General features: G+C 51.0%; 1 protein-coding gene across 5 annotated transcripts in view; it reads left to right on the top strand.

The window, feature by feature from the left end:
* The window catches only part of PLB1 (phospholipase B1), a 144,180-nt gene that overhangs the window by 41,279 nt on the left and 76,623 nt on the right, over positions 1-26,278 (top strand). Inside the window, exons 3-16 of one of the 5 annotated variants that reach the window (XM_040496388.1) lie at positions 1,473-1,534; positions 2,658-2,724; positions 3,868-3,926; positions 7,677-7,717; positions 8,293-8,336; positions 11,108-11,198; positions 11,545-11,596; positions 13,435-13,521; positions 16,431-16,493; positions 17,226-17,305; positions 17,594-17,669; positions 19,280-19,375; positions 20,450-20,506; positions 25,705-25,776. In XM_040496388.1, the coding sequence (XP_040352322.1) occupies positions 1,473-1,534; positions 2,658-2,724; positions 3,868-3,926; positions 7,677-7,717; positions 8,293-8,336; positions 11,108-11,198; positions 11,545-11,596; positions 13,435-13,521; positions 16,431-16,493; positions 17,226-17,305; positions 17,594-17,669; positions 19,280-19,375; positions 20,450-20,506; positions 25,705-25,776 (947 nt within the window). Of the gene's footprint in view, positions 1-1,472; positions 1,535-2,657; positions 2,725-3,867; positions 3,927-7,676; positions 7,718-8,292; positions 8,337-8,425; positions 9,389-11,107; positions 11,199-11,544; positions 11,597-13,434; positions 13,522-16,430; positions 16,494-17,225; positions 17,306-17,593; positions 17,670-19,279; positions 19,376-20,449; positions 20,507-25,704; positions 25,777-26,278 lie in introns of those variants that run through there. The other 4 variants (XM_040496389.1, XM_040496391.1, XM_040496390.1 and 1 more) reach the window with 4 other exon arrangements.

Consider the following 26,278-nt stretch of genomic DNA (forward strand, 5'->3'; position numbering starts at 1 on the left):
GGAGTCTGGCGTTTGCAGCTCCATAGCCCAGCTGCCTGCCTCTACCCTCCTCTACCCTTCCCTCCACTTACAAATCTGCTCCAGCCTTTTCTAGCATTCTGTCCCTGTCCACACCCCTGTTCCTCCCTGTCATGTGGCTCTTTCTGCCCAGAAAGCTTTCTTCTGGGAATGTAAGGATTATCACTGAGATCTGGGGCAAGTTACAGCAATCATTCCTGCCGTGAGCTCCAATATGGAAATCAGTGCCTGATCTCACAGTGGGCATGAAATGGAAATATACTCTCGCTGCTTATGAAACTCCAGATAAATACTTTTCAGGGTCAAAAGGTAAAGCTGCAGAAGACGGCAGAGGTAGAAAAGAAATCGAGCCATCTCCCTCAGGTCAGGCCCCCCACTTTGGTGTTGTCTAATGCTGTTTGGGCCTTCTCACATGGTACATCCTTACAGAAAGAGTGTACCAGGGGCAGAGAACTGGGCAAGGAAAGTCAGAAGACACAAGGGACCAGGATTTATGATTAGGTATCAGTATCATAAACGTATCATGAAGCTGTTAAAGTAAACATCAACATTACATAGCAATATAAAGAATACTCACAATACAATATTAAAGGGAGCTTGCAGGATATAATGTAATCCACACTGATTATAACTAAATGGAAAGAGTGCCCCGTCTGGAGCCTGATGATAGACCCAAGAGAGTGAACAATTCACGTTTGGTTATTGGGGTAGTGGCACTGTGGGCGAATTTTTGTTCCTTTATTTGGAGGGCTGTTAAAGGTACTATAGTGTTACTTGTGTATTTCAAAAATTAAATGTTTTATGGGAAAACTCTTTGGCTTACACACTTAGGATGAGTCTTATCATATGTAAATTATATTTTGAGAAGGTAAAGAAAATGTAAATATTTTGTGAGACTGCCCCAAAGTCAGCTGGGAGGAAGAGAATGTCTTTGAGGTTTGCGGTTTCTCTACCTGCCTTTTCTTCCCCCTCCACCTCACACTCAACAAGACCCTTCTAGACATCCCCACGGGAATCTCATGGTTACCTCTGAAACTCACCTAACCCTTCAGACTATTCCAGAATGTCCTTTGCCTCCCTTGCTTTGTCCTGGATCCCCAAACAACAGCAGCTAGGTGTCCAACATTACCTTAAGAGTTCTGCCCTTTGCTAAGGAGCCAATAAAGGTATCTTTATACCTTTATTGCTAGATAACAGCGTGATGCAGGGTTATTACTGACCCCTGCCAGGTAACACTCTTGCTTTTCAACTTGGGGACTTTGCCTTAATAGGCTGTGTTAATGAAAGCGGTGTCCCTGACAATGGAGGAGATAGCTGGAGGGATGAACCTGGACTTTTCTACTACAAGGGACATTACTGAGCTGGGCACATAGATAGAGCTGGAAGGAAGGACATGAAATCTGTAAATCTAAAGCTGCAGCTAAATAATCTGAACTGTATTTGCTTTCTTTTAGGGCTCACCCAGGCCACTACCTCTCCTGGCGAGAACACACTGGAAAAGCAACTATCACCAGAGGTGAGGGCTTTGTCCTGGTAGGAGAAGAGGGGTGGCTGGGTGGGTTCCTTTTCTGGTGGGTATATCCAAATCTCGATGCAAGTTGGCAGGTGCCCCCCTGAGGTCTGGATGGAATGGGCTGGATGAGCTGCTTCCCCCGGGAGCAGTGAAGCTGCCTGGTACAGCAGAGAGGGCACAACCATATCTCCTGGAATTTGAGGCTCATCATCTCTGCATTCCGAGCTGGTGGTTCCCAGAAGCGTCCAGAAAGAGTTATAAATGGGCTTGTTATCTCTGTGAACCTTGAGCAGATGCCGTGAATTATCTGGAGGCATCTGGGTGAGGTCTTCCCAGAACATCCACAAGATAAGGGCTGAGAATAAATTCTTTATCTCTTACCGAAATCAGTAATTCCAGAGAAATTAACTTGTGTCTTGTGACAGCGAGATGTGGTCAAGCACCCTATTTATGGTGTGTTTTCCCCTGTTGGCATATTTCCTCTTCTACTCTTGATTCTGGGGAGAAAAGATGATCTTCCTTCCCAACGCCTTCTATGTGATTGCCAGCAGAGACTGCTCTGGACCTGTGTGGGCATCTGACGAAGCCTGAGTGGTCATGTGAACCCGAGTGCTGGTCACCCAGTCCCTTCTCTGCTCTCAGCAGCCCCTCTGGGCTTAGGACACACTGATATGGTGGGGACTCCCGAGTTTCCCAGTTCCTGGTTTACCATTCATTTCCAGCAGCACATGAACATAATGCCTCCTGTACCTGCTTTTATGCAGAGAAGCAAGTTAAAAGAGGGAAAGTAGATAATATAAAAAATATGATAGCATAGAATGGATTATTTTTAACTTTTTAGTCTAGATATACTGGGTCTCTTCTTAATTATTTTTTTACTGTGGTAAAATACACATATGTTTTGAGGCATCCTTACCTGCCACTTGCTAAGGGCATTGTCAATAGACACATGTCCCCTTTCACTAGGTGAACGGGGACTATGATGAACATGACTATGGATAATCACTGCTTCTGAATTTTGAGCCTAGAGAGAACAAGTACATGGTCAAAGTACACCAGATTTCAGGACCTACAATATTTCTCTACGAGGGCAGTTGATGTTTCTGATGTTTGGTTTCTGTTGCAGGCCCTGAAGAACTTTGCATTCTCATGCAACCCAAAGAAGTCAGGATCCAGTGTGCCTCCGAAGTCAGGTATGTGACCCTGAGCCATGAGCTTGGAAGGCTGGCATCTTCTTTGTGAGGTAGCCAGCAGAGGCTCCAGTCCTACTCCTCTTGTATCCTTTGGCCATCCAAGCCTCTTCCCCAGCCTCAGTCCTTAACACCTCCTCCTTTCCCTTCAGCCATTTCTATAGAAGGACACCAGAGATAGAACCAACATGGCCCCACAGTGGCTTGCCTGGGAAAGGGTGACCTCTGGGAGCTCACCTTCAGGGGGCCCAGATGGTGCCATAGGACCTGTGGGTTAGAACTTGGTCACTCATGTGCCTTCCTGGATCTCGTAATGTAAGCTACAGTGGCTGTTGTAGACATTTTTCTCCTATAACAGGCTAGATTTGTCTAATACCTGCATGGTATGAGTGTTGCTCTTGAGCTGGCTGTCTTCTCTGACTTTATTCTATCAAACGGCTGCATTATAGACCATGTTTAATGGCTTTGCTTATGTTTGCATTGCACTATCTTATCAGTTTCCAGTTAAGCATGCTATCCTTACTATTCTGTTATATAAGGAGTGTAGCTAGAAAAAGAAATCGATGCACCTCTCAGGAAATGATCTCTTTAGGAAGTTTACTTGTAATGGCCCTGTAACATGACCAGGACTAGGTCCGTGGTTTCTAGGGAGACTTAGTTCTAAAAATGCTTGTGGCCCAGGTGGGTCATGGAGGCTTCCTGGTGGACCATTTGCATATGGCTTGCATCTGAGGTTTCTGTGTGTTCACAGAGTGATGTTCTCCGGCACTCTTTGAGTGCCATTCTCTGGCACTCTTCAAGCTGACATTTATCCCTTTTGTACCCAGGTCATTTTCAGGTCATTTCAGGTCATTACTGGTTACTTATTAATGGGGAAATGCAGCGCCAAGGGATAGAGGGAACCAAGAGGCAGCAAGAGGGAAAAGAAGGGCCATGAGTGACCTTCCATGGGATACCTGTGGCTTCCAGAGAAGAATGAGCCTCTTTTCAGCTGGGTTCCTATGGGTCCCAGTGACCACCTGGTCTTCAGCTTTCCACTGCCATGGCTTTTCACTGCCTTGGCCTGCCCCTGCCATCTAGCATCATTGGCTCATCTTGGGGGGAATGCAGATCTAGACCTTCTTAAAAGAGTTCTTGTCTTTGCAGTCCACTCTGTGAGACCTTCTGATATAAAATTTGTGGCAGCCCTGGGCTACGTGGAACCTGTGAGTATTTCAAGGATGTGGAGGTGGGAGTCAGGGTTTGGGACTGGTGAGCCTCAGATGCATGCCTGGTAGTCAGGCAAGGTGTTTCATTTCGGGAGAGAAGAACATACTCTGACTCAGAAGCATTCTAAACCCTAGAGGGTTGTGTGTGTGTGTGTGTGTGTGTGTGTGTGTGTGTGTGTGTGTTTAAATCAGATGAATGACTCCCTTTACATCAGGATGAGGAAACTTTGGGAGTTTCTCATTAAAGAATTAAATCAATGGATAAATAAAGTCAAAGATCACAGAGAAATTTAAAGATCATCTCTGAAACTTTCTATTTATGAGCTAAAGAAAAATCATCCTTACATGCTTGGTGAATTTTTAAAAATCTACCCATCTTTGCTAATAGATTTTAGGTGGTATATTTTATATGGTCAGATGAAGGGGAAAGAAAGCAATGAGTGAGGCGGAAAGAACAAGGAGAGAGAGATGAGCAGCGAAAGAGGGTCTGGAGATAAGGGGGTTGGAGAACAGAGCCAAACGCCAGTATGATTTCCCAGGTCGGTGCTGGCTTCCAGCAGGACCCGCCCCCCACCCCAACCCTGGCCGGGTCTTGGGAAGGGGTGCCCAGGCCAGCATTCTCCGCTCTACCCGAGTCCTGCTGCATCGCAGCCCTGGAACCAAGACATTCCTCTCCCCCACCATCCCCTCCAGTGCCTTTCTCCCTCCTCCACCTACCACAGCTCCTTCCCAGCGGCCCTCCCCTGTCCCCTCGCCACAAGCCCTGGCCCACTCCCCATGCCCAGTGCTGTCCCTCCAGAAAGAACCAGACTTCACATTAGAAAACAGACCAGGAGCCCAGGGGAACCTGGCAGGCAAGGCTATCTGTGCCTGGTGTGACCTTGAGTGTGCGTAGATGGGGGTGAAGGTGGGGGTCTGCTAGTGGGAGAGTGTGGAAGGGGAGGTGATTGAGAAAAGAGGCTTCACGTCACAGATAGCACGTTGAGTTTGCTGAGCCCACGTGTCCCTGTGTGCCCGGAACGTGTGTGACCCTCGCTGGAGGACTCGAGCACTCTCCCGTGTAGGTAGAGAAGTTCAGTGAAGGGAGCCCCCTAAGTCAGGTCTCTAAAGTTAGACCTGGCTAGGGGTGATGACTTCCCCTCTGTGGTTGCAGCTCTGGGAGCTCTCGCGCTCATGAATTATGCAGACCCCAGGGCTCCTGCCTGTCACTCTTGGCCCCCCCTTTCTCCTCCTGTGAGCTGGCCTGGCACTGAACACAGCTCCAGTCAGGGATGGACTCCCTGCTTCCAGAATCTTATCATCATACAGACGGCACCTCAGCCTTCAGGGTAAAACCTGGAAACACAGCTCCTAGGAGGCAGCCTTCCTGTCTACCCAGAGACTGCGATTGTGAACTCAGCCTGGTTTATAGAAAGTATGGGGCCAGGGAAAAATCACGGAAAGCAGTGAATTTAGAAAGAAAAGAATTCATAACACTGGTACTTTTTTTTTTCTTAATTCCTGGAACTTTCTGTAACTAAGGCTCACTTATCTGTGCCTGTAGTATGCATTTGTTTAATTCAGCCAGACCAACTTTTCCTCAAAGAACTTTTTTTTTTTTTTAACATTTTTATTTATTTTTGAGACAGAGACAGAGCATGAACGGGAGAGGGGCAGAGAGAGACACACACACACACACACACACACACAGAATCGGAAGCAGGCTCCAGGCTCCGAGACCTCAGCCCAGAGCCTGACACGGGGCTCGAACCCACAGACCGCGAGATCGTGACCTGAGCTGAAGTTCGGATGCTCAACCGACTGAGCCACCCAGGCGCCCCTCCTCAAAGAACTTTAAAGAGCAGATTTACAAATGCTCATAAAATATTTTTCCAAACTAACATGCGGTACATATGAAATGTATAAGAAAAAATCAGGGGCACCTGGGCGGCAGTGGGTAAGCTTCCAACTTTGGCTCAGGTTGTGACCTCAGAGTTCATGAGTCCGAGCCCCACATTGGGCTCTGTGCTGTCAGTGCGGAGCTCGCTTCGGATCCTCTGTCCCCCTCTCTCTCTGCCCCTCACCCGCTTGCTTTCTCTCTCAAAAATAAACAAACGTTAAAACAAATCAAACAAAATACATGTATACAGAATAAAAAATTGAAGATCTCATTTGATCACCTCTTCTGCTCAGTCTGCACAAGCACGCGCGCACACACACACACACAAACAGGCGTGCACACACACACACCAATACATAGGGAGAGAGTGTGTGTAGCCTAAATAGGGTTATACTGCACATAGTATCTATGACTTGTTCTTTTGTTTTGCTTTGTTTGCTTAACTAAGAGTTCTAGGCATTTTCTGTGCTGGGGAGGTTACAGGTCATTCTAGCAACTTCCTTGAAGACCAGGCTTGTGTCTCATTTAGGTTTGCATCTCCAGTGCCATAGTGCATTCAGCCAAGGTGATATGGAGAGAAAATGGCTGCCAGCAGGCAAGATGGAGACATAGGAGTTTGCTGGGTTTGTCCTAGCCTTCCCTTTCTGTGACTTCTAACTGGGCTCTTCCCCCGCTCTCCCCACCTTGTTCCTCTTGTTCTCTCTTTCCTTCCCCTCACCAGCCCCAACAAGTTTGTTCTGGGCAGGGGCTCTGCTATCATTCAGGTCCCCTTTGCTTGGGCACAAGCTGCCCACTTTGCCTCAGCCCAGCAGCCCGCTGCCCTCATGACTTCACGGCCTGGCATCCTGGTTTATGATTCCTGATTTTTGTTTAGCTTGCCACATTTCCCTGGAAATTTTACCTCTCAAACTCCTTCTTCCTGGGGAGTAAAAACACTTTGTCCCACTTAGATGAAGGTTGTGGTCAGCCTGCCCTCCCAAGAAGGCTCCAGAAGTGTGACCCAGTTTTACAGACTGGTTGTCCGCTGAGCGGGGTGGGTAAGGATAGTCAGGCTCTTTAAAGAGAAGCAGCAGAAGACTGGGTGTAGGTAGTGTGAGTACAACTGTCACCTGTCACCATGACACCTGGAGACACTATCTTCTAGGAAGTCGAGAGAGAAAATTTGTGTCAGAACCTGTGAAAATACTACTACTGATGATAGCTAATACACACTGAGTACTTTCTATGTACTGGACGCAATTCTAGACTCCCCTAGAAGCCTGTAAAGGACACAATGCCCAGGTGGCTTCCCACAGTCTTGCCTCCGTCCAAAGTCAGGGAACATCTTCAGCAGGGAGTGTCCTGTGTTGTCCAGCATTTTACCGACAGGAAAATGAGAAGCATCATTCAGTCAAAAAACACTTACCAAGCAAATATTCATTGAATACTTCTGATGTGTCAGGCACTGTTGTGGGTCCGAGGAATATAGTCAAGAACAAAACAGACACAAACTCTTGCCCTCATGCACTTAACACTTGAGTCAAGGGAGACAGGCAATAAACAGAATTTCAGATGAGAAACGTCATGCAGTAAAACAACCCCTTCTGTGTCTAAGTGGAGGTTAACATTCTACACAGAGGCGTTTGAATCTAAGCTCTGCTGTTGCTGTTTCCTGTTCCGAAGAAAACATTCATACCTTCGGTTGCTCTGGGCTCTGACGAACAAATGAGCAAACGTGTTGCATAGGAAGCCTGACATTCATGAGCAGAGTTGGCCTTTCTCTGGATCCATGGGCTCCCTTTTATTGGTAGGAGGCAGCCGGGGTCTCACAAGGACAGGCTCTTGCCTCCTTCCCTGGCTGGGCTGTTCACACCTCCTATCTTTTCCAGCCTCCAGACTCTGGGACCGTTGACCTGGAGAAGCAAAAATGGTAACTGTTCTGGAACCACAGAGCCATAGAGCTGAGAGGAGCCTCCAATAGGATCTGCTCTCATCTCTTGGCTTGGTTGTTGGGGAAACCTGAGGGCCAGGGAGGAGACAGCTTGCTCCAAGTGGCCTCAGGAGCAGGTGGCAAAACAGGGATGAGAACCCAGCCTCCTGCCTCCTCGCCCGACACTCCTGTGCCCACACATCCCCCTGGGGTCCTCTGGGTGAATAGGGAGGAAAGGGGGGGGGGGGAGGCGCCGAATATGGAGTTCTTCCTAACACCTGTCTCCTTGCTCTGCTTTGGGGGAAGCATGCAGGGTTGGGCCGGGGTCCTTCTCCTTCTACACCGGGGCTGCATCCCCTTCCAGCTTTGGGCCAGACTAGAGGAGGACCCAGCAAAGCTGTTCACCCTATTCTGGTGGCTCCATAGCCATCTGTGGTGTGTCTCTGATGCCAGGAAGGACAAATCCAGAACCAGAGCGAGGCTGAGCCACGGCTTGTTATGAACTAGACCACTTTAGTGGAGAGAAAGGGTTGACAGGTGCAGTCTGATGCTTGCATGTTTGCTTTTACTTGCAGGACGGACAGAAGGCCACAGCAGGCATGCATGGAAGTGGTGACAGGTGAGTCCTGTGTCTTTATGGACATGTTCCAGATTGTCCCCATCCCTCCCGACAGAGCAGCATTTGGGTTAGTGAAGAGCGTGTATCCTATTGGCTATTTCATCATGGAGCCAGGGTATGAAAAGTCACATACCCAAAAGGTGGGGGGCATGAGAAATGTGTCTGAGGGTCTCTGAGCAAAAAGAAGGCATGAGGCATTAGGTTAAGGGAACCGGGGGAGACCTCAAAGGTGGTGGAGTCCTGAAGCTCCTTCTCCCCGAGGACCCCAAGGCTGGACTTGTAGCACTTCCTCGAGGGAAACTCTCCACCATTCTTCACTCCCCTCTCCCCGCACCAAGGAGAAGACCCAGGTCTAATTTTCAGTCTATTTCATTTTGTAATAACTTCCTTACTCGTAAAATAAAGATGTCAATTGGGTTCAGGAAAACGAAATGAAGAAAATAAAAATTAACTCTAATCCCAGTACTCAGAGATGATCGGTGTGTAACATTCTGGCCTTTTCACATACGAATGTGCTTATGAATATGCAATTCGTGACCTGGCTTTTCTCATTTACTGTCAAAGGTCCCTTACAACTTTATTGAGACCTTCTGAAGCCCCCAAGTCCCTTAATGCCGCTGCATTAGCCTAGCGGGATGTTAGTCACCTGTGCTTGGTGCTCACAAGCCAAGAACGAGGAAACCACCTTTCACTTCATAATTAAAGATGCTGCAATGTTACCTCCACACGATGAGCACAGGGAGTGAGGTACATAGTGCCCTGTCAGCCCAGCCAGTGAACTTCTCCCAGGGCCTGGGAATGACTAGGATCTCTGCAAAGGACAGGGATGAGCAGGATAATGCCCCTGCTTTCAGCCCTCCCCTTCCAGCAGGGAAGGCTGAGACCGGATGTCCAGCCCTCCAGGATTTGACTGACGGGTGAGGGGATATTGCTGACCAAAGTGGTGCCAGGGTCCCCTTGCAGAAGGTCAAAGTGTTCCAAAAGAAGACGCCCCAAACAACTTAGTGGCTGTCGCAGCTCTGCCTCGGTTTGGCCCCATTTTCCTTTAAATGGTAGGAAAAGAGAAGCGTGGTGGGATATTTGGGGTGTCTGGGAAGGTGGGATGTAGTTTAGGCTCTGCAGCGCAAACACAGCTGCTGCTGTGCCTGATTTCTCAACTCGTATCCATTTTTTGGCCCCTCACCCACATGGTAAAAAGTCCTGGTGGCCCCTCGTACACCAGCCGAGTGACCAGGAGTCCCACTAGGCAGAGCTGCAGCAGGAGGCGGGGCAGGGAGGGCATATTTTGCACCTGAATGTCCTCACCCGGAGCTGTTGGTGCAGCCGCCCTAAGGCATGGGAGAGTGGGGCGGAGCCGAGAGCCCGACCGGGAGCTCAGCAGCTAGTCTGCCGAGGAGAAAGGGCTCCAGGAACATCCAGGCCTGTGCAGCGGTCTGTTAGGGTTGGCCCAACTTTATCTGGCTCGGCCCACCTGTCCTTCAATCCCAGAACCTCCGAGCTCTTCAGATCTAGCCATGCCCTTGCCCACCGTGGCCGTTTTGCAGATGGGAAAACTAAGTCTTGAGGAGGTGAATGGACTTTTCCAAAGTTACACGATCAGTACGTGGCAGAGTACCAGCCCCACAGCCTGCGCCTTTCGTTGTGACCTCACTGGAGACTGAGAGAGAGGCAGCCCTAAAACAAAATGACGGGAAGATTTATGCGAAAAGAGCATGGTCCCGTCTGATCACAAAAGAACAATACGATACAAACACCTCTACTTTGGAAAGCGATTCTCTCCCAAAGACCTGGCACCAGCTTTTCATGTCTTGTCGTTTGCTCTCACAGGCTCTCCTGAGGGGAGCGAGTGTATGCACTCACGCGCGTGTGCATACACTGTCCCTGTCGTCTTCAGCTGGCCTCTGAGCTTCCTGTTTTCTCACCACATGTGGGAAGGGGCTTCTCCTCCTAGTTGGTCAGGACTTAGAAAAGGAAGCTCATTAGTTTGGATTGAAGATGAAGACCCAGTCACACATGACTTGGGTGACTGTCCAGGCGGACAAAGCCAAGAGACTGGTCTCCTGACTTCCCGCCCGCTGTCTGCTATCTGCACAGTATGGGCTGGATTCTGCTCCCACAGAGCCCCAGGCCCTTCTGGATGGGGGTAAAAGGGAAGGAGGGATTGGGGGTGGGGGGAGGCATCTCCTTCCCATGACACTCTCCCGGCTCTGCCCTCTCCTCTCTTGGGATCAAGATACAACTTAACTACTCCTGACAGCACTATTTTTAGCGGTCCTCTGGCTGTCAGCTCTGGGACATGTGTTCCCCGGAGCTTTCCCGCCCTGCTGTCACTCTCAGGAGGAGGAAGGGGGGCTGGGAGGCAGCCTACCCGGGTCCCTGTCCTAGCACACTTCCCCTAACGAGTCGACGGTGCGTGACGGTGGAAAGCTTGGTGTTTCAAAGCTCTGGTTCAAATCCCAACAACCTCAGTTTACCGTGAGAACTTGGGTAGCTTGCTTAGTTCCTCTCCGCCTCAGTTTCCCCTTCACACATGTAAAGCACTTAGCGCTGGCTTGGCCTAGCCCTGGATAGGTGCTAGCTTTCAGCCCCAGTCACTTCTGGGGGCCCTCTCCGAGACTGACCTCGCAGCCGAGGGCAGGTTGTGAAGGGCGTGCTTTGGAAGAGTGGAGTTACCCTGGAACCTCCCCCTACGAGGTGGGGGGAGGGGGGTCTGCCTTCACAGGTCCCCTCCAGCTGGCAGGGCCACAGCCTCAAAGCAGCTCTCTCTTTAGTCCTTTCAGACATCATCAGATATTTCAACCCTTCTGTTCTGAGGCCTTTGTGCGCCCCTGGGAAGACAGTGGTGGCCCACACTGGTGCTCAGTAAGTCCCGTTTCTGGCTTCCCCTGGGACTGTGTACTCCTTCCTGTCTGTCCTGGGCATCTGGATGGGTGGGGGGGGGGGGTGGGTGCTGGCAAAGTCAAAGAGGCTTAGAAATAAAGGTTTGTATTAAATCAGAGTCAAAATGTGTCTCCCGCATGGATTTCAGTCTGCCTGATGGGCCTAATTTTAAAAATCAGGTCAGTGTCTGCCCTGCAAAAGCCAGGGGTGGTGCAGTGTGGCTTCGGACTCTGAGGCTGGCACTTGCGCTGGGGCCAGGGGCAAGCCTCCAGCCCTCAACAAAGCTCTGTTGGACTCACTTTCCTCTCTGCTCGCTCCCTCTCTGCAGAGACTTACGGGTAGAGGCGGAAGGACTGGTGCGGAGCATGAGGGAGAACCAGGTGAGGTCCCAACTGACTCTGAGGTCGGGGCTGCCCGTGTCTGCTCCGAGGCTGTCAGACCAAACACACTGGGCAGGCATGACCCCACTGCCACTGTGCCCTGAACACAGCAACCAGTGTGGTCTGGGTTCCCCAAAGATGCCCTTTCGGTGGCAATTCTCTGGAGTCTGTTAAAACACAGGGCTTCTTCTTACGTCCGCAATGTGGTCCTGCTAAAAGTCAGCAGATGAAAATGACTTCCCACCCGGGAAGGTACTTGAGAGCTTGGCTTCCAGAGGGAGACACTTTGTGAATCCTGACTTCTCAGCCTGTTGGCTGTGTGACATTGGGTAAGGCCCTTGACCTCGCTAAGCCTCAGTTTCTACATTTATGAGATGGAGGTAATAAAAGAGGCTACCGGACAGGCTTAGGGAGGATTAAATGGGGCATCAGAGGTGCCTGGCATGGAGGCATTGCTCCAATGAAAGCCTGTAGTTGCCAATGACATTGAGGTGATGACTGCTGTTATTTTCATATTCATTTTAGGTCTTAGGTGGAGGTCATGTAACCTACATGCTGGGGTCTTGGGCAGTGTGCCCGGTGGCCTCAGGCTCTGAGACTGGCACGTGTGCTGGGGCAAGCTTCTGAGCCTCAACAAACCCATTCTCCTAGCAGTTCAGATGCTCTTTACTCGTAGGAGTTTGTAATAAGCATCCCCAAATGTTTTGTGGCCTCCTTACAGGCAAGTACCAGGTCAAGGCAAGCCTTGCCACCAAGCTGGCTGTAACCAGCACTGAGCTTGGACTGCTGGAACCAAGGGAAGATGCTTTCTGGGCCAGCCATGACTTCATTACAGAGTTCGGGGATTAAAGCTAGGTCATTTCAGGTTCTACGAGAACAGTGACGAGTGCAGGAGCTATGCTATTAAGTGTTTCCCCTACTGGGAGAATTCCAGAATTTCTAGAATACTCATAACATTCTGGAGAATGGCTAGAAGATCCTGAACCTAATCCCATAATTTTACAGATGAAGAAAGTGAATTCCTAAGGAGTCATGGGACCTGCCCAAGTTCACACAGCTAGTTAAGCTAAAATCTAAAGTGCAGCCTGGGTGACAGTCTAAGGTTTCTCAAGCGCACCGCGTTGCCTCTTGAAAAACAAAATGAAAGTTTATTTTTTTTGTTCTGCAACTAATACACGTTCATTATAGAAAAATCAGAAAACACAGATAAACAAAAAGAATATTAAGACCATTCTTCAACCTGATACCCCGAGATAATTGCTGTTAACAACTTGATGTATATTCCCTTCTGTATTTTTTCTAAGCATATATTTTATTAAACAGGGATGTTACTAGATGTAGCTACTTGTTATAACCTGTTTTTCTCAGTGTAATATGTCCCATGACGATAATTACATTTCCGGCGTTGTCTTAACAGCTACATCTTATGAGCGTTCCACAATTTATACAGCAATCCCCTATTTTAGACATTTATGTTGTTGCCAGTTTTTCATGCTTATAAACAAGTCTTCATCGTTGCGGCTAAATCTTTCATGTATCCTTGTCTCCTTAAAATATATGTTGGGAAGTGGAATTATTAGATCAAGAGGTATTCCCTTAAAAAATAGTTCTTGATGCATTTTGCCAAATTGCCTTCTAGAGCGTTTATACAACTTTAGATTCCTCCCATGTACTTCTTCGTTGGAAAAAAATGCATAAATATGATTTTATGGGTGTGGCTAATGAAATTGACAGATTTGAAAAGGAAAAAGTTCTCTTAATGCCATGTCTTACCACTCTCTCCTTTTATGCTCTTGTCCTTTTTCTTTCTTTCTTTCTTTTTTTTTTTTTTTTTCCAGCAACTTGACTTTCAAAATGACTGGAAGCTCATCAATGTGTTCTTCAGTAACACAAGCCAGGGTCACCTCTGTCCCTTCGCCCAACAGGTAAACCACGGGCTGGGAGGCAGAGGGTTGCAGGGGTAGGGGCAGCCAGAATGACCTTAAACCTGCCTGGTCTACACCTATCAGGTGGAGCCTGATGGCAGCTATTTCAGAACTTGGGCAACAGACAGATAAATAAATGGGTGTTAGATATCTAAGGGCTCAAGAGCCATCTCTAGGGACAGTGTTTTTCATGTACCATCTTTCATATCAAGGAAAGGAAAGTGAGGTGTGGAGAGGCTGAGTTAATAATCATTCTGCAACCAAGGAAAATCCACTTCCTAGTGAAAAATCATTTGCTCCTTGTAGCTCTTCTTGTATTTAGTGCTGAATTTGGGAAGAAAAGCAGGATATGTGTGTTCTTGTCGCCTGTTGGCCCACGGGCTCTAGTTATAAGGGGAAGCTAGTATTTCTGTAGGAAGACTGCAACTTCCAGGCTCTTTGGCATTCCTGGAAACCAGACATGAAACGTGTGCCTGCGTTTATTTATGTAGGTGACTATGACTTAAGTCTTTACTGGAGGTTAGTCCTGGTTAGGATCGGTTGAAAGTATAAGGGGTGGCTTAGATGCCCAGGTTATGGTGACGTAAATGGCACACAGACTCTTCCTCAGGAGCCTGAAGGCGCGTAAGCCACCTATGGCAGACCAGTTATCTGCCCACTGTGCATTCAGCCCCATGCAGGGCCCCCACCAGGCCACGGCACAGGCATGGGCGAGTGAAGTTTCTTGAGGTCCTGTCCTCTTTCCTGTGCTCCTCTCCCACAACATATGCTCTTGCCTTCCTCCGAATGCCCCATGCTCCCACTTATTCTTGCCCCACCATCCACCCTCCCGCCTTCCATTACTGATGTCGAGCCCTTGGAGAATGCCGAGGGAGGCCCACCTTCCCTGACCAGCTTTTGTGGAACAATATTCCTTACAGATCTCCTGGGTGTGTAGCATATAGATCTTGAACCTTTATATTTCTACTTTACTCTCTGTTTTCTCCAATGCCAAGTGAAACTTACGTGCCCTGTTTATTCTCTGCTTCCCCTTTTGGTCATTATACACACCAACATTTATTCATGAATTCATGCATTCATGCAGTGAAGTGCTCAAACAAGCATTTAGACATTGCTGAATTCCTCTGCATATCCATCCATCCATCCATCCATCCATCCATCCATCCATCATCTATTCATCCATAAATTCATCCTCTTTTCTTCCATGCAGGTATGTGCTATTGTATTCATAACGAGTTTGTTTATGCTAGCATTTGTTTTTTTTTTTTAATGTTTGAATGCATTCATTGATGCTCACACTCATTCATGATTCCTTCCATACACTTTATTTCCTATTCAAGCATTATGGATTATTGTATTCTTTCATGTATTTATGCCTTTAAGCATTCTTGCCTACACAAGGCATTTCTGTATACACATATCCATTATGCCTTATTTACTTTTATTTTTAGTTATACAAACAAAGCACAAATGCTTTTGCCTTAAAAACAAAACTAACACATTAAAATCAAAGCTAAAATACCGTTTTGCCACCACCTTGACTAAGGAGTGTCTAAAGCAGGGTTTGACATAGGGGTCAAACCATGCAGGGATCCCTGGGTACCCTAGGGAAGAGGGATGCCCTGAACGTGGTCCAGATGGGCAGCAAGGACCTTTCTAGGCAGTACCCGAGACTCTTCAGAGGGGAAAGTGTGATGCTGACTGTCATGCTCAGGGAGAGACTCCCTTAGACTATAAGAAATGGACAAAAGGCTTTATTGCTGCCTACGGTGACAGAGTGGGCTGAACCAGCCTTGAGAGGACACTTTTGCGTCAAAGCAGGGATGTGGGGTAGGAGCTGCCCTTTCTCGCTGTTCCAGCCCGAGTGATTGGCAGCTGTCTCCAGAGTCCCTGCCTGTGTCCCCGCAGGAGACAGAACAGCGACTTGGCCTTCCATGTCTTCCTGTCTGAGCCACGTCGCCTCAGGGGACAGCTGGTTTGCAGGCTGCTTAGGAGTTTGTCTTGTCGCAAAATTTATCATTAGTTATTTTTTTCACCCTGAAAAGGTAAACCAGGGTTGATTTTTGAGGTCTTGTCATTTGTTTATATATTTTCATTACAAAGAATTGGGTGGGGTAGGAGGTGTCTTTAAATACTCAGTAATAGGAGTTGGCTCGGATTCTCTCCCTGAGCCCTTTCTCCCTGGGGGCCCATGTGGCAGGGGGAGGTCTGATAAAAGTGTGCCGTGCAGAAGTTTTGAGGCCCATCTGGGTCCTTAAATCCAGCGGTAATTGTGTTCCTCCTTTGGACCTGATTTTCTTCAGATGAAAGTGATTCTTAAACTTAAAAAGGGGGGGGGGGGGGGGCACTGGGGTGGCTCACTGGGTTAAGCATCTGACTCTTGATTTCGGCTCAGGTCATGGTCTCACAGTTGGAGTTCAAGCCCTGCATCAGGCTCTCTGCTGACAGCACAGGGCCTGCTTGGGATGGTCTCTCGGTCCTCTTTGACTCCTTCTTTCTCTCTCTTAAAATAAATAAATAAACTTAAAAAAATAAAAGGGATTCCATCAGTCTTTGTGAATAAGTCTGGTTACCCCTCCCTCCTTGAGAGCTTTGGAAGGGCCCTGACCTTGGTTTGCCCTTCCCTGACACGGAACTTCCCATTTTAGAGAGTCTGGTTTTTCTTGGTGGATGATGGGTTGGGGAAGTCAGAGAATGGGCAAAAACCTGGGACCAGACTTCCTCCCAGAGGCTGATGGAAGAAGTTGTATCTGAAGAAAATCGGGTCCAAAGGGGGAACACCATTATTCCTGGATTTAAGGACTCCGATAGGGGGTGGGGAGAGAAAGAGGCAGGCCAGCAGGAGCCTGCACATCCGTGGCCCCCTGGGCCCATCCCCACCTGCCCTTAGCACGCTTCTCCTCTCCCAGCACAGGCACGCAGCGGGAGGTCTGCTCAAGCTAGCTGGAGTGCTGGACTACCTGCACCAGGAGGTGAGACTACAGCTCCCCGGGACCACGGGCCCTGAGTTTCCCTTCCCCAAAGACTCCTCGGGCAGCCGGCAGGAAGTTGCTCTTCCAAGGGCTGATGGGGCAGGTTCCGGCTTATTCTCCAGTGGCCTCCACTGAGACAGGGAAAGTGGCCTCAGAAGGGAGGCCAAGACCCAGGGGAAAAGCAAAGTGGAGAAGCCAGTCTTCTTGCCTTTTCAGAAAAACCCGGGTCAGGTATATAGCTCTTCACAATCCAAGAAGAGTTCTGAGCGAGACTTCTGGAAGAAGAAGGGATAGAGCACTGGGGTCTCAGTGGCCCTCCTCTTTCCTAAGGCCTCTGAGTCTGAGGCAGTGACAGCCCAAGGGCCTTCCCTTTCCGGCCTGACCATGATGAGCAGGGGAGCTCTGTGGCTCTCACCCCAACCCTATGATCCCCGGGGAGGCGGCTTTTCTGTCAGGATTACAGTCCCGCTGCCACCAAGGTCCTACTCCCCTGTTGACACTGTGGTGGGGCAGTGTTCTGCCCCCCCCAGGAGATGGTGAATGACACCTTTCCACGGTGGCAGTGCCGGCAGCTTTGGAGAGACCCCAACCAAGCACGTCCCAGAGGAGGTACTTAACCAAGGAGAGGCCTGCCGTGTTCAACCACACACCAAACAGGCTCAAACCAAGGGTTCAAGGGCAGCAATGGTGGTGACCTTGCAAATGCTCACCTTCTCCCTCGTATCCTCCTAGGTCCCCAAAGCGTTTGTGAACCTGGTGGATCTCTCTGAGGCTCTGGTAGTTTCTCACTGGCACCAAGGGACTCAGCTCAGGTAAAAAGGGAAGTGAAATGCAACCAGCATTTTGTTGATTGGCTGCCGTGTGTCAGGCACAGCACCGGGCACTTCGTGTCCCTCAGTCCTATGAGAACGACCCTACCCTTCGTCCTCCCCGACGTGTGCCTCCTCCTCCTCCTCCACCTGTAAGACTTCCAACTTTTCCTTCCGTACTCCCTAAGCAACTTCCAGGGTCCCCCCACCAGCTCCCTTCTTCCCCCATGGACAGCATGAATAGCCAACATCGCAACCACGCTCTCATCTCTGGCTTGTTTTAACCGGCAGCCTCGCAGAAGAGCCCTGCAGATACTCAGGGGAGACCTTGAAGCTTTCCGAGGTTGTGACACAGTGGTCCTATCAGGTGAGCCCACCCTCAGACACTGGCTGTTGGCCCACAGGGACAGGTGATCCCGGAGGAGAACGGGGGTGGTAGGAACAAGGAGGGAGCAAACTTGTTCATGTCGAACTTCTTCCATAAATTCAGGACTAAGAGTCAGGGACCAAAGAGAGCTACCCTTCCTTCACTTTCTGGCCATACTTCGGTACTCTCTTGAGCAGAGTGGGGACTAACTACTGGTGGGGGGCGGGGGCGGTGGTGGAACCTAAAGTAAAAGATCAAGGGGTGTCTGGGTGGCTCAGTCAGTCAGGTGTCTGACTCTTGGTTTCAGCTCAGGTCGTGATCTCATGGTTCATGCGTTCATGAGTTCAGCCCCGTGTCGGGCTCTGAGCTGACAGCACGGAGCCTGCTTGGGATTCTGTCTCTCCCTCTCTCTCTGCCCCTCCCCCACTCACACTCTCTCTCAAAATAAATAAAGTTAGAAAAAAAAAAAGATCAAGGAGAATTTTGCAGATTCATTCTGAAATGCTTTTGATTGTCATCACCACTTGTACCACATGTCCCTGGCCGGTGAGCTGGTGGTGCCCAGGGTGGGCTTGCTCCCCAGACCACAACCCATGGGCAAGTCAGGATTCCTAATGATGAGCATTCTGGTTTAGAGAAGAGACCCAAGGGAGCGTGGAAGGCTCAGCGGGTGCCATCGTCCCTTCCAGCAAACAGCTCAAAGCACAAGTTCCTCCTGATGCGTGTTAACACGATGATTTAAATTTTTTTTTTCAACGTTTATTTATTTTTGGGACAGAGAGAGACAGAGCATGAACGGGGGAGGGGCAGAGAGAGAGGGAGACACAGAATCGGAAACAGGCTCCAGGCTCCGAGCCATCAGCCCAGAGCCCGACGCGGGGCTCGAACTCCCGGACCGCGAGATCGTGACCTGGCTGAAGTCGGACGCTTAACCGACTGCGCCACCCAGGCGCCCCAACACGATGATTTAAAAAAAAAAAATTGTTTTTAAGTTTACTTATTGTGAGAGGGTGGGGAGGGGCAGAGAGAGAGAGAGAGGGGGGAGAGAGAGAATCCCAAGCAGGCTCCTCACTGTCGGCACAGAGCCCGAAGTTGGGCTCAAACTCCCAAACCGTGAGATCGTGACCTGAGCCGAAACCAAGAGTTGGACGCTTCACCGACTGAGCCCCCCAGGCGCCTCTAACATGATGGTTTTTATTTAAGAAGAAAGCCCTATATGAAGTCATATATGGCACTTCTCACTTTGGAAACGACAATTTTGGAGTGGTCAATAGCACATCCCTCCACGGAACCCCGCCCTTGAGGAGAGCGTGGGGGCCCCAGCTCGTGCTGGGCTGGGGTGCACTTCACGATCACCCAGAGAATGTACTTCAGGTTCATCTCTGGTATTACGTGATGCTGAGGCTTCAGAGGAAAACGAAACCCTGATGTAGTTCATCAAAGGGCCCCAAAGTGTGAGACCAGGGGGAGCTTCCAAAAAGCATGTCATTCAGAACCGCACAGAGGGGCGATTCTGACCCGGGGACCTGCTCCGAACTCCCTGGTGGGAGGTTGGGGCAGCCTGGCCTTGCCGGGACTCAGGTGGCACACCTCTCTGCTCCCTCCTTCAGGAGAGCTGGGACCGTCTCCTGGCCTCCAGCAAGTACAACAAGGAGGAGTCCTTCGCAGTGGTTTTCCAGCCTTTCTTCTACCAGACCCTACCCTCGGTGAGTGAGGGGGGCTGTGAGGAGGTGGGACCAGCCCTCCCCCCGCCCCTCTCCCCTCCACAGAAGCCGGGCTTCCGCAAGCCCAGCGTGTGCCGGGGGAGAAATGCCGCGGTACTCTCGTCTACTTTCTTGGCGGTTTTGCCACGGGGTTGGGTGGCCCCATGAGGCGGGTTCTTAGAGGCACAACAGCCCAGAGGTAGAGCATGGACTCTACCGGCCAGACAGGTCCTGACTCTGGAATGGGCCAGCTGTGTGACCTCGGGTGAGTTGTTTGCACCCTGTGTGCCTTGGCTCTTCATCTGCGGGTTCAGGGCCATTACTAATATCCTCTCCTTCTAGGGTGATTGTCAGGATTGCTTGAATAAATACACATATGGAGCCTAGAGCGGCACCTGTGTCTGGGAAGCCCTCGGCTCCTCCGAGCTCTTGTGACCATTCGGGATAGAATTTTCAGGGCAGAACACCACGTTCCTCCCTCTGCACACCCTACACCCATCCCTGGAAGGGAGAGGACTTGGAGTTGCCCCCACCCTTCCCCCAGGTCACTGGGCAAATGCCTCTTGCCCCCCCCCCCCCCGGGGGCTGCCCAGACCATGAGCACCATGGTGGGTTCATGCACGCTCGGCAAGGTCTCTGAGGCCTTAGCATCTGGGATGGTCCCTCCCTCCAGGCTCCTGGATCCTGCCTGTTGGAGTCCCTGTGCCCCCTCTAGGGCTTCAGGGATGTCCAGATAGTGGTTAGAAATGAGAGGGAGGAGTAATCATTCCCATCCCCCACCCCCACTCAGAACACACATGATTCACTTCCCTGTCACCTGCTCCTCCTGCCGTGTAGCGCCATAAGCACAACCCGATGATAGGGAAGAGCGGCCAGACCCTCGACCTGCCCCTGCAGACCCTCACCTCTGAGCCTGACCTCAGACAGGGTCCTTTAAGTGCCCACCAGTAATGGTGGCACTTGGGGCTGAGAGAGAGTCTGGCGGGCCACGCCATCTCTGCCAGGGAGGCTCAAAGTGTGCGGCAGGCCACCCCATCCTAAGGGGCAAAAGCAGGTTCTTATTTGGTTCCGTTTCAGGGGGAACAACCACTCCAGGATCCCAGCACAGTCGCCTTGAATCTCTGGAGCAGCATAGTGAGTGGCTGGGGGTCGCGGGGTGGGGGGGGGGGGGGGCTGCCCGGCCGGGGGGGGGGTTCCAGAAGGGGAGCAGGAGCGCCACCCCCCCCCCCACCGTGCCCCCTGCTCGGACGGAGGGGCTCCGGGTTGCCCGCAGGACCCCGGATGATGACTCTGAGCCACCAGGGGCCCTGCGCGCACCTGCTGACAGCCCAGGTCTGACCTCCTGGGAGTTTCACCTTCCCATCCGGGGCTGGGCTACCGCGGTCCTGTTCTTCGCAGAGGCACGGGCATCTCCTCCGCGTCTGCACAGGCCACTTTGCTTGTGGATTGGGCTCACATAGTAGTTCCAGCCCAGGTTTCCCTCACCATCGTGTGGCTCAAAGGCACAGGGCGGTGGCTGCGATGAGCGTGGACTGTGAATGAAGAAGACCTGGCTTCTGTTCCTAATTCCACCCTTCATGACCCGTGTGAATACAAGGTCTCAGCTCCCGTTCTGCAAAACCCTTTTCATAACCCCTGACGCCACACGTGTCCTGTGCACGGCTTATTCCTGGCCCTACTGGCCCTCAGTGAGGACTCACCACGCGTTGGCCCTTCTTACTATACCTGTGACAGGCTTTCCCCAGACTACGAAAGTCCCCCAGGGCCAGCTGGGCTCAGTCAGTGGGTGGGATAGAACCTCAAAACTGTGAACGTTTCCAGGGCACTGGACGGAGACCTGACTTTGTCATTTTTTTCTCCATCGAAGTTGCCCTAGTTTTAGAATTCTAGTGATGGGAACTTGGTTGTCCCTGTTCTTGGTTAGGAAACTTCTCTCCCTTTCCTCAGTTGGTTTGCTGTGCTGAGACCGTGAGCCACTGCCTTCATTAGCCCACACACAGGTACACGTTAGCCAGGAACAAGGAGAGTAGGCAAGGTCCCCAGGTGGCCCATGGCAAGGAACTCACACTCCCCTTTGGAGAAGGCAATGATTTCTTTTCTGATTTCTTTGAATACAGATCCTTTAGTGGGCCTGACCCTTGGGCAGGATATTTCCCCCAGGAAACCACTTCGCTGCCCATCTCCTGTGAAGAGCAGAGAATAGGAATGTGACCCTTCCTGCAGGAGCTAAGCCCCCTCCACCCTCTCTCTGGGGGAGAAGGACTGATTCCAGCTCAGCCAAACCTCCTCCTCCTACGTCCGCTTTCCCCCAAGCAACACAAGGGCACCTACAACATGCCCCACCCTAGGCTGGGTCCTAGGAGGATACAGGACACACACCAGGTGACCTCTGCCCTCATAGAACCTAGGGTGTAGCTGGAAAGGTCAGGCAACCCAGAAGAACAAGAGTGAACTTGACCTCAGCCAGCAGTGATGTGCTGGACTGTGTACCCAACAACGATAGGAGCGAGAGGTCAGGAGGATCCCATGGGGACAGGATTCCAAATGGCTTTGTAAGGTGTGTGGGAGGAGGTCAGGGTGGGCATTCCCAGGCAAAAGGACTTTTCTGAGCAAAGGGCATGGAGAAGAGAAGAGCCAATGCACTGGCAAGGGGCAGTATGAGGCTGGTCTGATAAGAGAGGAAACCTGAGGATAAGGAGGCCCTGAGAAGGAATAATGTACCCTGAATGCCAGAAAGAACAGATCCAGGGAAAGGATCCTCTCCCTCCTCTCCCTCCTCTTCCCCCCCTCCCCTCCCTCCCCTCCCTGCCCCCCCTCCCCTCCCTCCCCTCCCTCCCCTCCACACACTTCCTCCCTCTCTTCCCTCTCCTTCTCCCTCTCTACCCCTTCACCTTGCTATTGGTCGTCATTGGTGGCAGGGGCAACAGTGACAATCTTTGCCTTTATTGAGCCTGAGTGTCATCCTGCACATTGACACGGGCACCCGGCACCACAGTGTCCTACAACCCACTTGAGGGTGCGGATAAGGATGAGGCCGAGCAGGCCCACAGATGGGAACAGACTCCAGGCCAAAGGACCATGACACAGTAGGTGTCACAAGGGCTCCGAGGAGGAGGAGGCAGCTTTCCTGGGTGGGCAGTTACCCCCACTCAGTCCTGTCCAACCAACCCCCAGTTATTTCCCAATGAGCGTTCTCGAGGTCCGGGCAGCCAGGCCAGCAGAGAAAGAGGGGCTTCCCTGGATGTGTCACTCTCCTGGCTTCCTCATGGGTGACGTGCCAGACCATCCGTGGCTCCCAGAGTGAGCAGAGCCGCGAGAGTGAGTGGACAGCTCCTGCAGGCATGGGTTAGTGCGTAAGAAACGAGGAATCGACCAGGTCTGGGCAAAAGTACTGGGTAAAAAGCCAGAAACCCTGAGTTCCAGTTACACCTGTGTCTTTGGTTGTAGCACGAGGTGAATCGTGTGGTCTTTCTAGGCCTCTCTTTTCCCTCCTTGCCAGAGGTGTGTGATGACCCTCGGTGAGCCTTAGAGGCCTTTAGCAGCACGCACGAGTGGTTCACCCTTGGGTTCACTCTTGTGTCTTCCTAGGGACACAAAGAGGGCAGGCGTGTCTCTGCCTTTATCTCCTTGAGTCTCTGCTGTGTTGGGTTTGAGACCACAGAGATGAAAGCCGGATAGGTCTATCCAAGGCCACGTTCACAGACACAGAGGGTCTGGAATGAGGGCCACTCTCATATGTGGGGAGCAGAGAGGGTCCAACATAATCGCTGTGACCACAGGGGCCCAAGTTCCAGCACTTTTCTTCCCCACGATGCCCCCAGACACCACAGTGGGGGTGGCTGTGCAGGCCAGCCCCGCATCTGTTCTCCCTGGCCAGGCCCCAGGGTACACGTAAGCTCTGAGTGAGGGCCAGCAAAGGGAAAGTTGCAGATACCTGCAAGAGAGCAGCCCCACTTCTGAAACACTCCTGGAACCGCCCCAGCATAACGTGCCCCCAGACTGCCGCTGAGCTCCTGACACAAAGCTGGGGGATTTTGTGAAGACATAATTCATTCCCTTGGTCCCTTCTGCCCCCATCACCGCCTCCTCAGTAATTTCTGACGATTCTTATGCAACACTAGTTCTGAAGAAACCCACCTTTGGGGAACTGGATCCTTCCAGCAATCACAGACCCCCACTGCATGCCAAGCCCTGAAATTCCCTCAGGAATTGCTCAGCTGAGTGGGAATTCTCCCGGGAGAGAATGCCTAAGGTCATCCCTCCCACATTCCAGTTAATTCCAGTGTGGCAGGGAGGCTGTGGAGAAGAGATGTGGGTGATTCCAGGACTGAGGTGTGGAGCGAGAGCACAGAGACCAGCCCCCACTGTCCCTGGAGTGCATGTGAACTTGTACACGGGCACAGGGTGGCAGGCGGAGGGACAGTGGGAGGGGATGTTTGGCCTGGCCGCCTCATTCTCCATGCTGCCTGAGCACAGAGGAGGGTAGAGGGTCCAAGCAGGTGTAAAGGGCATTAAAGGAGTGGGAAGGATGTAGGAGACTGATAAAGAGACATTTGAGGAAAGGCTCTTAAAGGAAAGTGTTTATTCAAGCCTATGAATTTCCTCTCTTTAAGGTCCTTAAAAAATGGGCTCTGCTATATCCATTCTACCAGAATTATTAAAGTGTGGCTCTCTCAGAGCTTCTTTCCAGACTCTCTTATTGATGACATTCTTGAGAGATTGGAGAAGGGAAGAAGGCAGGCCAGATTGACACCGGGTCACTGAACACTCCCTTTCAGAGCAACCTTGAACATTGTGGGCGGGACCTCCCATTTCCAGGAGTGCCCACCATCAGAATAAATCTGAAAGAAGGTAGGGACCCCAGTTCCTCCTCCAGCCTCTGAGCTAAAAGGTTGCCACCCTTTTTACAAAAGGTCAATTATACCCTCTTATCTGACTTTGTCCATTTGGGTGAAGAGCTAATCCCAAGAAGGGTAAAGTTCTTTCCCTGGTTCTTGTTTATGGCGAGATGCTGGGATAAGATATTGCTGAAGAATCTAAAATCCTCGTGGAGGATGGCGGAGCCTGTGACTGAGCCAGACAGAGCGCCCCATCCCATAGCCTCTTGCCTCTTGTCAAGTCATTGGAAGGGAGGGGAGGGACAAAGGTGCCCAAGAGTCTAGTACCTGTGGGCAGTAGGGCTGACCGTGAACATGAGGTTCCCAAATGGGAGAAAATAGCGGTGCAAAAGGAAATGTGTCTTCTCTCGAAGCTGTGGTATCTTTCAAGAGTTTATGTATCATAAGCATTTAAAGATAATGAAAGGAACTTTTTAAAAATGTTTATTTTGAGAGAGAGAGAGAGACAGAGCACACATGAGCCTGAGAGGGGGAGAGAATCCCAAGCAGGCTCCATGCTGTCGGCACAGAGACCAATGTGGGGCTCGATTTCGTAAACCCTGAGATTGTGACCGGAGCCAAAACCAAGAGTCGGTGGTGGCTCAGCTGACTAGGCCACCCAGGCGCCCCAACAAAAGGAACTTAAAAAAGAAAGCCTTCCCCCCACTGAATTCTTCAACTGCCTTCACTTTCCCGTGTGCCCTTGAGTGTGTTCACATCGGTTTATCACCTGCTGGGGCCCCTGCTGACACACGCACACTATTGGATGGCGCCGTTCCACCGGCTCCGGTTATCATTTGAGTAGTTGCCTAGATCAGCACTGAGCCCACCATTGCTCACTGCCGAACCGCTAGATGTTCAAGTTGTTTGGGAGTGGGGGCTGGGCTGTGCCCCACGTCTGTTCCTCTGATTAAAGACCTAGGACTTGAGCCAGAAGCCATAGCTCGTCTCACTCACGGCCACGTAAGCAGTGTTCAGGTAACAGAGGCTCTTCCTGCCTCCTGGACGCGGGCTTACACGCCACGGAAAGGGGAGCCGAGGGGAGAGGGTGCATGCTCTCCTCTCGGAGGGAAGTTTCGTCAGCGCTGGGGTCCCAGTCCCAGCTCAGCCTGTCTGGCATTCCATGCCTCTCTCGGTAACATCAGGAGGGGTGGGCTGGGCATCACTGAATCCTCCCGTGCCCTGGGCCTCACCCGGGGCTTGCACTGGGACCTCCTGGAGGGCTTGTTCAAATGCACGGCACTGGACCCCACCCCAAGGTTTCTGACTTGAGTAGGTCTGGGTTGGGCCTGGAGATTTGCATTTCTAATGTGTCCCCAGGTGATGCTGGTGCCGCCAGCTGGCCCAGGGTCACACTCTGAGAGATGCTGGGCAAATGAGTCTCTGTCATTGGCACCCCAGGATGCGGCCACCTATGCAAGACTTCTCTGTTCTAAAGATCACCTCCTTTTCCAGATGGAGCCAGCAGGACAGAAAGATGAGCCATTCAGTGCACGAGAGGGAAGTCCGGTGAAATGTCCCTCTCAGGTAGGCCAGAACTGGGGACGGGAGGGAATCCTTTGCTGAGTTGGGGACCGAGATGGGGCCACGAAGAAGTGGGCTTTGCTGTGAAGTGGGGTCTTCCCTGGATGAGACATTAGCCCCATCAGAGGCTTGGGTTGGCTCTTCGAGGCTGGGCACAGCTTTGCACACCTGACACGCTGAAGGTTTACACCGGCGGGTCAGGAGAGCCGTGTCCGCGGCACTGAGGCCCCTTCCACACCTGTGGAGGGCCTAGGACCAAAGCCACAGCTTACCTGGTCCCAAATGTGAGGATGAGCATCTTGAATAACGCGCCCGACATGTAGTAGGCATAGAATTAGTGCTGCTGAGTAAATGAATGAGAAAAGGAACACCGAACATAAATCACTAGAATTCTTTTTATCATTTAATGTGAGTCCGGTTTTGGGCTTTCTTACTGAACTGGTAAGTTTGTTGTTGTTGTTGTTGTTGTTGTTTTTTGGGGGTTTTCTGTTTTTTGTTTTTGTTT

The sequence above is a fragment of the Herpailurus yagouaroundi genome, unplaced genomic scaffold, assembly GCF_014898765.1.
Source record: "Herpailurus yagouaroundi ecotype Mexico unplaced genomic scaffold, PumYag 188, whole genome shotgun sequence".
NCBI lineage: Eukaryota > Metazoa > Chordata > Mammalia > Carnivora > Felidae > Herpailurus > Herpailurus yagouaroundi.